Source organism: Pan troglodytes, chromosome 1 (genome assembly GCF_028858775.2).
Source record: "Pan troglodytes isolate AG18354 chromosome 1, NHGRI_mPanTro3-v2.0_pri, whole genome shotgun sequence".
NCBI lineage: Eukaryota > Metazoa > Chordata > Mammalia > Primates > Hominidae > Pan > Pan troglodytes.
In genome coordinates, this window is record NC_072398.2 from 12,475,836 (window position 1) to 12,487,040 (window position 11,205).

The following is an 11,205-nucleotide window of genomic DNA, read 5'->3' on the forward strand; positions in this document are numbered from 1 at the left end:
GCAAGGCTTTCCTTCCACACCACAGAGCAAGGATTACCATAGCCCATGAGACTCTCTGAACTGTAGATATAATTAGGCATCACATCCATTATAACGCCACGGACGTCATCATGTGCTACCAGCATCTGTTGACAGATCTCATACCCAGCATATCACTGAAATGGCAAGTGTGGAGAAGGCAGCCCACAATAGAAACAATGGCATTTTACCCTTGTCCGGTTCCAGCAGTTTGTCTCATGGGACATAAATAGAGGCCACCGCTCTGGCCACACTGAGCTCACAGTTCAATATTATTTTACTGACTTGAGCAGGGTCTATACCAAAAGTAGAAATAGAGAATCTTCTAGATCTCTCCTAATGTAGTTTTTGCCCCCCAAGCATGTACAACATTCAAACTATCTTAAAAAAAAATTCTCACGTTAAACTTTCTAACATTATTTTGGACTGGGATCAGGAAGTATGTTATTTTTAAATAATCAACTTTACTTCAAGTGCTATGCAATTATAATAATACAGTCAACATAGGAATTCCAAACCTAAAAGAATTCGAAGCCATATATCCAAAAATACTGCAAATATGTTAAAAGATTAAATATGGCAGAAGGGATGTCAATGTGGCCTCTGGAAACTGTCATTACCTCTATCCTGCTACTGTACTGTACTTAAAAAAAAAAAAAGGCAACAGAAAGCACTGTGATTAGACTATCACTTTCAAAAATGATGGGCAGACTACCTGTCCAATTCCTTAGCTATTTTACAATTCCTCATAAGAAAGCAATTTTTAAAACAAAGACCCGGGAGTTATCTTTTTTTTTAATCCATGAAAAGTGCAGTAATCAAAATTTGGGGAAATTCTTTTTAAAAAATACTCACTGCTAAAAATTAAAGTCACTTTTTAACTTCGTGCTGATGGATGATGCATCAGCTGGTCCAGATGACACATTAGTAATCCTCATGCCTCGTACTTCCTTTACAATCAGTCCTTTAAACAATAGTAGACGGCTTGAAGTTTTGTTTTTTTCTATTTATTACTCCCATTTTCTAAGAAAGGTAGGGATGGTAAAAGCCTTAAGAAACTCGGGGAGAGACTGAAATGTCGCTAAATTAGAGCTTTAAAATAATAATAGTAAATGGTATTTTAGGAGAGAGGGTAGACAAGAGACATCCTGATATAAAAATAGTGCTTGGTTATTTGATAATCATCTCTCCTTCCAGCTAACGCTGTTTGCTGCGAGAGGAGTTTGGGATGTGTGTTCTCCACCATCATACCCCTATTCACCAAATACTATCGCACAATCAGCTACAGTACCAATTATACAGAGATTCCCATACACACTATGGTCACCACAGGCTATCCACTTAAAGCAGGTCCTTAGAAGGGAAATCTATCTTGCCCCACGCCCAGAAAAATAGGCGGAAAAAAGTTCAGAGCGTTTGGCTTTTGCCATAACCCCGTTATCTTAAGGTTGGGTTGGCAGGTCTCTGTTGTCATGCCTGACCCAACCAGGCTCCCTGCCTAGTCAAGTAAGAGGCGGGATTAAGCCTCCTGGTGAGCATTCCCTATTTATTCCAGCCAAGAGGATCAAGAGGAAACCTTGAAATAGTGGAATGTTCCACTGGGCCCCCAGAGAACGCCAATCAAAATGGGGAGGGAGCTTTTAGAAGCTGGCTGACTCCTTCGTCCCTGTGTGCTTACCTCAATGAACTATAAATAGAGTGTGAAATAATTGTCACTATCGGTAAATGTCTAGTGTTCATACAACATCCCTCTCCAAGGAACCCAAAAGATTGAATAAATGACTTTCCATGACTCTAGGGGCAGCCCGGTGGAAATTGCAATGAAGCTGATGTTCTTTTGCTTCTTTCAATGGGGAAGAGAGAGGCTGGGGTAAATGGACACAAACGGGCCAGGAGAGTATAACTCGGGGGCCAAGGTCACAGACTCAAGGGGTCAGGAGCAGACCAGAGACCCCTTCAGATCCTGGTCTAACGCGGGTTGGTGTGAGGAACAGAACCACATCTGTAACTCCGATGCTGCTAACGCGCGCGCGCGCACACACACACGACGCCCAGTGTCCTGCCTGTCCCCGGACGTGTCCTCTTTCCTAAGGGGCCCCCGGGGCTGCGAGGGCACAGGACAGCACAGCACCTCCACAAAGCGCCCTCTCGCCAGTCGCCAGGCCACGCGGCCACGCGCACGGGAGCCCCGCGGGGGACCCGGCCCCACCACGCGCGGGCGGCCCGCGGGCCCCTGCTGACCTTCCTCTGCTGCTTCTCCCAGGCTGGGTCCAGGAGCAGGTCGCGGTCCCACTCCTCCTCCTGGATCATGTACTCATCCTCGTCGTACACGTAGTTGTACTGCACGCCGGGCTCTATCTGGTTCATGGCGCTCGGTTGGCCGGGGCTGCGGCGGGGCGCGAGGGGCTCGGACGCACGGGCTGACTGGCAAACGGACCCACGGAGGCGGCGGGCGGCGGGCGCGGGGTGACCTTCGCGCGGCTCCTCTCGGGGCGACACGCCTGGGCGCTGGGTCTCGGGCGAAGCACCAGCTCCGGCTGCGAGCAGCTGCCGCGCGGCTTAATAGCCGCGCCGCCCGTCACGTGGCCGCCCGGCCGCGCCCCCGCCGCCACCGCCCCCGGCCCCGCCCGTCGGGCCCCAGCCCGCCCCGCCCCGAGCACGTGCGGGCGGACAAGGGCGCCGGGCCCCTCCACGGTCTCCCCTGCAGCCGCCGCCCAGAGGCCGCCTGCACGCCTTCCGCCGAGGCCTCCGGGAACGTGAGGGGAGCGGCCGGCCCCGAGCAGAACCACGCCTGCCACCCACGCTCTGAGAGCGGCTGGTTAGCGGCGCGGGGTCCGTCGGTGTCCCGGGTGGGTGATCGCGAGCCAGGGGAGGGACACCTAAGAGGCTGGGTCCCTGACCACCCCAACACAGCCAAGTTTTCCAAATATCATTTGGATATTCGCGTTTTCCATATATTCCCACATATTCATTGGAGACCTCTCTCCTCTCTCTCTCCTCTCTCTCTCGTGCCTCTCTTTCTCTCCGCTCATCTGTCCCTCTCTCTTGTGTCTCTCTCTCGTCTGTCTCTCTCTCATCTCTGTCCCTCTTTCTCCAGTGTCTCTCTCTCATAGATCTCTCTCATATCTCTCTCTCATCTCTGTCTCTCCTGTGTCTCTCTCACGTGTCTCTCTCTCCTCTCATCTCTGTCTCTCTCGTGTCTCACTGTCTCTCATCTGTCTCTCGTGTCTCTCTCCTCTCCTCTTCTCTCCTCTCCTCTGTCTCTCTCTCCCGTGTCTCTCTCTCTCTCGTCTCTCTCTCTCTGTCGTGTCTCTCTTTCTCTCTCATCTGTCTCTCTCTCCTGTGTCTCTCATACCTCTCTCATCTCTGTCTCTCTCTTCTCTCTCTCTGTTTCTCTTCCTCCCTCTCACACACACACACATACATACATACAGCCCGCTAAGGAGTAAAGTTTAAAAGCTACAGAACCCCCTCTTCTTTCTCTCCTCCCCACCCTCACCTGGGGAAATCAAGGCACAGGATTTGGATCCATCCTATTAAAATGTTAGGAACCAAACCAAAGGCAGGAAGTGTCAGCTCTCACCTGCTGGGCATAAATTTAAGAGAGCTGACAATGAAGGGCAAGCGGCCAGCTTCGTGTTATATTTCCATGTCGCCCTGTGGGTTGCACTTAACGCCTTTTCATCCCCCTAGTGCTGGCTAGCTGTTCCCTATCAGTTATGCTGCCGCAGGAAGCAAAATGAAGACCCTTGGGACAAGTAGGCTGAAATTTTTAAATCAAATATGTATTAAGCAACTACTGTAAACCAGAGGTTGCCTTAGGCACCAGACGAGCTGATGGGATGCCTGCCTGCAATTCAGTTTATATCTCAGTTGAGTAAACGTTGCCCACAGATGCTACAGAATTTTCTGTGATTCAGGGCTACTAATTTGTGGACGTGTTTCAAGTTGAGTTTGTCTGGATTTATCATTGTTCCTTAGAATTTTTACATCACTCACCGTTACTGTTTGGGGCTTTATGCAGAAAGACTAACAATTAGCAAACAGATTGCATTAACTTTGTTTTGTTTTGTTTTGTTTTGAGATGGAGATTTGCTCTTGTTGCCCAAGCTGGAGTGCAAGAGCGCGATCTCGGCTCACCGCAACCTCCGCCTCTCCAGTTCAAGCGATTCTCCTGCCTCAGCCTCCCGAGTAGCTGGGATTACAGGCATGTGCCACCACACCCAGCTAATTTTGTATTTTTAGTAGAGACGGGGTTTCTCCATGTTGGTCAAGCTGGTCTCGAACTCCCAACCTCAGGTGATCCACCTGCCTCAGCCTTCAAAAGTGGGGATTACAGGTGTGAGCCACCACGCCCCGCCACATTAACATTTTCAAAAACATTCTCACTAGGATGTAAATTCCTCAAACGCAGGGATTTTGTCTCGTCCACAGTTGTAGAACCCAGCAACTACAGGCATGTCCACCGCACAGTGGTGCTCAAACATTTGTTGAGAGAAGTAGTATCCCTGGAAATAGTGACTGAGCTAATTTACTTGGATTTAAATTTAAAATGTAGAGTTTATATTTTGGATTAAAATCATACTCTTGAAACAAGTGGATCAATAAATTTTACCTATTAGAAACTCGGCCGGGCACAGTGGCTCACGCCTGTAATCCCAACACTTTGGGAGGCCGAGGTGGGTAGATCACCTGAGGGTGGGAGTTCAAGACCAGCCTGGCCAACATGATGAAACCCCATCTCTACTAAAAAAAAATTTTTAAAAAAATTAGCTGGCTGTGGTGGCATGCACCTGTAATCCCAGCTACTCAGGAGGCTGAGGCAGGAGAATCGCTTGAACCCAGGAGGTGGAGGTTGCAGTGAGCAGAAATTGCGCCACTGCACTCCAGCCTGGGCGACAAGAGCAAAATTCCGTCTCAAAAATAAAAGAAAGAAAAGAAAAGAAATTGGATGTACAATTACAAAAAGTGCTACATCGTTCAACTTAGTTTTCAAAAATTAATGTGGGGACTTCATGAGATGGAAAAAACAGCGCCAGATTTACCATCCTGCCTGAAACAACTAAAGCCTGGGGAAAAAAACACATAAAACAATGGTTTTCAAGACATTAGTCATCAGGCAAAGAGGGACAATGAACCCTCAGAGGCAGAAAATAAATGATGTGAGTACTGCAATTGCCCCAGCTTACAGTCTGGAGAAAATTTTCAAGATGCAATGCAATAAAGAGGTACCCAGGCACAGCTTACTGATCTCCATAAACTGAGAGTTCAGAGAGACCAAACATTAGAATTTGCAAGGCCAATTACAGCAGAAAATGGAGCTGCAAAGAGAGAGAATCCTGGAGATTTGCTGTTCCCTGGAATCTGATCAGTGAATACATGAGAGGAAACTGCCTGAGGCCAAGGAAAGAAGGTCCCGAAAGGAATAGAAGGAATGATTCTTAAATTCATAAAGGGCCAGGAACAGTTCCTGTTTCCATCAGCCAGGGTGGAAAACCTTATAATCCACAAAGCATCGGAGTACTCCAACCTGGAGGGAAATTAGCTCCTGATGAAATATTGTACTTGTGCTGCCTGCAAAACCTGAAAAGCATGACCTGAAAATCGTAATTTCCAAGTAACTTAACCATGTCCCAGATCAAAGCTCAAACATATCTATAGGAATATGAAAACATTCAACACTCAAATTTTACCAAAAGGTAAAATTTGCAATTTCTGCCACCTGTGAAATATTACCAAATTTTTCACAGGTGTGCAAAGAAGCAGGCACATATGATCCATAATGAGAACAATCCATCAATCAAAACTGACCTAGAATTGACACAGATGATAGAATTAGTAGAAAGGAACATTAAAAGAGTGATTATTGCTATATTCCATATATTTAAGAAGCTAGAGGAAAGATTGAACCTGACAAGTAGAGACAGAGGAGATATGAAAAATTTAATATCTAGAGATGAAAACTACATCTGAAATTTTAAAATACACTAAACGCATTTGCCTATAGACGCCGCATTAGAAAAGATGAGTGAACTTGAAGGCATAGCAGTAGAAAAAAATCCAGTATGAAACACACAGAGAGAAAACAGGTTTAAGAAATGAGCACGGCCAGGCGCAGTGGCTCACGCCTGTAATCCCAGCACTTTGAGAGGCCAAGGTGGGTGGATCACCTGAAGGCAGGAGTTCAAGACCAGCCTGGCCAACAGGGTGAAACCCCGTCTCTACTAAAAATACAAAAATAGCCGGGCACAGTGGTGGGCACCTGTAATCCCAGCTACTCGGGAGGCTGAGGCAGGAGAATCGCTTGAACCGGGAGGTGGAGGTTGCAGTGAGCCGAGATCGCACCACTGCACTGCAATCTGGGCAACAAAGTGAGACTCCGTCTCAAAAATAATAAATAAATAAGAAATGACCAGAGGATCTGTGAGCTGTGAGAAGCCTTCATGCAGCTTAGTATCCAAGTAACTGGAGTCTCTGAAGTGGGAGAACAGGAAAAAAAAAAAAAGTACTTGAAGAAGTAACAGACAAAGTCAAGAAATTAGTAAGGGGACTTCCACTTGTGGCGAAGGTGGAGTATGGGGAACTGGGATAATTCTTCCTGAAACAACCACTGCCTTCCACCCGCAGGACTGGAAAAAACTGATCATTCACAGAGCACTGAGTAGAATACTTAGGAAGGTCTTGCCTCAGCAGTGCAGAATGATTAGTCCTAAATAGAGCACTGCTCTAAGCTGGTTAACCAAATCATAAAAACAAGACCCAAAAGATTAAAACCATTTCCAAGTAACTGCATCACAAAACAAAGCTCAAGAATATTTATAGGCGTACAAAAATATCCAGCACCCAACAAGGTAAAACATCACAAAACCTGACATTCAATACAAGATTACCAGGCATGGCGGGGCGTGGTAGCTCACACCTGTAATCCCAGCATTCTGGGGGGCCGAGGCGGGTGGATCACCTGAGGTCAGGAGTTTGAGACAAGCCTGACCAACAAGGTGAAACCCCATCTCTACAAAAATACAAAAATTAGCCGGGTGTGCTGGTGGGTGCCTGTAATCCCAGCTACTTGGGAGGATGAGGCAGGAGAATCACTTGAACCCACGAGGCAGAGGCTACAGTGAGCTAAGATCACGCCACTGCACTCCAGCCTGGGTGATACAGTGAGACTCTGTCTCCAAAAATAAAAAAATTAAAGTTAAAAGATTACCAGGCATACCAAGAGACAGGAAAACACACCCATAATAATGAGAATATAAATCAATTGAAGCTGACTTAGGACTGACAGATGTTAACGTTAGCAGATAAGGACATTAAAACAGTTTCTATGACTGTATTCTGTATGTTCAAAAACTTAAATACAGATATGAAAGATACGTTTTAAAAGACTCAAATAAAACTTCCAGAGATGAAAACTAAAATGTCTGAGAAGTAGAATACACTGAATGGCATTAAGGGAAGATTAGACAGTGGAGAAGAGATTAGTGAACTTTGAAAGCATAGCAATAGAAACAACCCAAAATGAAACACAGAAAGAAAAAATAATCCAAAAGAATGAAAAGAGCTTCAGTGAGTTTGCTGAAAGAACAATTCACCATCTGTCCTGAATATGCCTGCACATTCTTGCTGGTCTGCCAGAAATGATAGGACCCTGACAGCTCTTTACCCCGCCTATTCCTCAGGGTTGTGTTTGCAATGTGCAGCCTTGACAAATGCAGTAAGATCTACTCCCAAGCAAAAATGTCTTGCTTTTGGTTGCTATAAAAGTTCCTGCGGCACAAGCTCAGTGTTCCCCTCCCATAACGAGACTCACTGTGTGTGCAGGCTTTCATTATGAGCCCTTCGCTGTCACCTCAATGGGACTTGGAGGTTATGGGGAACCCGCATGAAAATCAAGACAGGTCATTTTCAGGGCTGTAAAACAACTCTCAATAAATTTAAAAAATTCAATCATAAAGTGAGTGTTCTCAGATAACAATGGAATTAAGTTAGTAGTCAGTAACAGAAAGATCTCTGAAAATTCCTTGGATACCTGAAATTCAATAACACATTTTTAGTTAACCCATGGATCAAAGAAAAAAATTTTAAAGAATTTTAGAAAGTGATTTTTAACTACATGAAAATTAAAGAATTTGCAGGATATCACTAAAGCAGGACTTAAGAGGAAATTTATAGCACTAAATGCCTATATTAGAAAAGAAGGATTTTATATCAGTGACCTCAGCTTCCACCTTAAGAAACTAGAAAAAAGGGGCAAAGTAAAGTATGCAAAAGAAAAGGCATAATAAAGATCAAAGTAGAAATCATTGACATTCATAAACCCAGGAGAGAAAATCAATAAGCTCAAAGCTGGTTTTTTGAGGAAACCAATAAAATTGATATGCTTCAAGCCACACTGAAAAAAGAAAGAAGACACCAATTATATATATCAGAAATGAAAGAGGTGACATTACTGCAGTTTCTATAGACATTAAAATAATAACCTGTGAATATTACTATTAAGGATATACTTAATATGTGAATATTTTAATATTCACATATTATTCTTTTATATCTATACTATACTTTCATACCTATACTGTATGACAATCAGTTCAACAACTCAGATGAAATGGACAGCTCCCTTTGACAACACAAACTACAGATCAATATCCTTCATGAAAATAGTTGCAAAAATTCTTAACAAAATTTTAATAAATTGGTTTCATGGTGATCAAATGGGTTTATTCCAGAAATGCAGAATTGGCTTAATATTCAAAAATCAATTCATTTATCATATTAGTGGACTAAAAGAGTAATGCCATATGATCATCTCAATAGATACAAAAAAGCATTTAACAAAATCCAACATCCATTACAGATAAAATTCTCAGCAAACTAGAATAGAAGGGAGCCTGTTAAAGGGTATCTGTGAGAAAACCTTCAACCAACACCATTCTTAGTGTTGAAAATCTGAATGCTTTTCTCCTACAATCAGGAGCAAAACCATATGTCTGCTCTCACAACTTCTATTCAACATTGTACTGGTATTGAAAAAGAAATGGAAAGAAAAAGGCAAGGCAAGTAAATAGCCAGATTGAAAAAGAAGAAGTAAAAATGTGTTTATTTATAGACATAATCATGTATGTAGAAAATATGATGGAAACTTCAAAAAAGCTACTAGAACTAATAAGTTGGTTTATCAAAGCTGTAGGTTGAATATAAGATAGATGTACAAAATTCAATTGTACTAAGAAATCTCCAGGTTCAGATGGCTTCAGTGGCAAAATCTACCAAACATTGAAAGAAATAACTCTAGCCCTGCACAATCTCTTCCAGAAAACAGAAATAGAAGGAACACTTCCCAGCTCATTTCAGGAGGCCAGCATTACATTGGCACCAAAACCAGACAAAGATAATGCAAAAAAAAAAGAAAGAAAGAAAGAAAGAAAGAAAGAAAGAAAGAAAACATACCAATTTTCCTCATTAACACAGATGCAAAAACCCACAACAAAATATTAGCAAATTGAACACAGTAATGTGTAAAAAGAATAAAAATATTTTCAAATCACATATCCAACAATGGACTTATATCCAAAATACATAAAGAACTCTCTAAATTCAACAGTAAGAAAATAATCAATCCCAATAAAAGGTTGGCAAAAGACTTTGAAAGATAGATCAGAACATACACTAATGGAAAATAAGCATATGAAACGATGGTCAACATTATTAGTCATTAGAAAAATGCAAATTAAAACCACAATGAGCTACAACTACCCACCAATAAAAATATCTAAACTCTAAAAGTCTGAACATATCAAGTGTTGGGAAGGTTATGGAGAAACTGGAATTCCCACACATTGTCGGTGGGAATACAAAATGGTAGAACTACTTAGGAAAACAGTTTGACAGTTTCTTAAACAGTTAGACACATGCTATATGATTTAGCCATTCCACTTGAGGTATTTATCCAGGAGAAAAGAAAGTGTGTGTCCATACCAACATTTGGACATCAATGTTCATAGCAGCTTTATTTGCAATAACCAAAAACTGGAAACAGTCTGAATCTTCATCAATGGAAGAACAATTGTAAATTCATGAATAGAGTACTATTCAACAATAAAAAGCAATGAACTATCTCAACATCATTATGTGGAGTGTAATAAGGCACACATAAAAAAGTTCATACCTTATGATTACACTTACATAAAATTCCAGAAAATGCAAGCAAATTTACACTGACAGAGCACAGATTGGTGGTTGCCTGCAAATTGGGAAGGCCTGGGTGTGGGTGGTAAGGAAGGATTTCAAAGTGGCATAAGAAAACTTTTGGGTGATATGTTCATTATCTTGATTGCAGTGATGGTTTTGCAGGGATATATGTACATATCATATTGTACATTTTAAATATGCACAGTTCATTTTATGCCAACTATATCTCAACAAAGCTGTTTAAAAATGAACTGTGTGTTTCTCTGTTGCCCTAACAATTTGGACTGGATCGTGATTCTTTCAGTATATCTCACAAATTTTAATTTTTAAAACTCTGCCTGTCTTTGGAGGCCCATCAGAAACGCCTTCTCTAAAACACCTCCTGATAATTTAGCCAGAAGCGACTCACCTCTGTATTTCAAAAACCTTTCGAATACCAGTTATGTGTAACTAACAAATACTGCCTTGAATCATAAATAATTATATATTATTTCCCGTAGATTATACACTCCTGGAAAGCAAGGACCTGACTTTGTACAGTTTGAATTTTCATTACACCTGGTACCAAAAAAAATTTTTTTAAGTGCATATAGATGTCCATATTTTTTTTAAAAAAACTAACAAATATAGCTAACATTTATTGGACACTTTCTGCAAGGCACTCTGGGAATGCTTTGAATGCTAGCTAATTAAATCTCACAGCAAGTTTATGTCTGAAGCAAGTATAACCATCCCCCATTACACATGAGGAAACTGTGGTTTACAGAGATTAAGTAACTTGCCCAAGCTCATACAACTCATAGTTGGTAAAACCTAGAACTTGACCCCAGGACTGTTGCTAACCACTGCTAAGGGATTATGGGACTTAGTTGAGATCTACTAGTTAGTGACAGAGCCACAGTTAGAGGTCACAATTCCATTTCCACAGGTTCCTCTTCAGGCCTTTGTTTCAGGTCAACTGCCCAAACTCTCACCCAGCCATTTCTTCACCTC

The 11,205-nt window shown here is 42.5% G+C and overlaps 1 protein-coding gene across 2 annotated transcripts in view; it reads right to left on the reverse strand.

Annotated features, from left to right (window-relative positions):
• Positions 1-2,622, reverse strand: part of ACTN2 (actinin alpha 2) — a 75,595-nt gene extending 72,973 nt beyond the window's left edge. For both annotated transcript variants that reach the window (XM_016941480.3, XM_016941484.3), the window contains exon 1: positions 2,260-2,622. In XM_016941480.3, the coding sequence (XP_016796969.1) occupies positions 2,260-2,385 (126 nt within the window). In that variant the 5' untranslated portion in view covers positions 2,386-2,622. The remainder of the gene's footprint in view (positions 1-2,259) is intronic.
• Between the last annotated feature and the right edge of the window lie 8,583 nt (positions 2,623-11,205).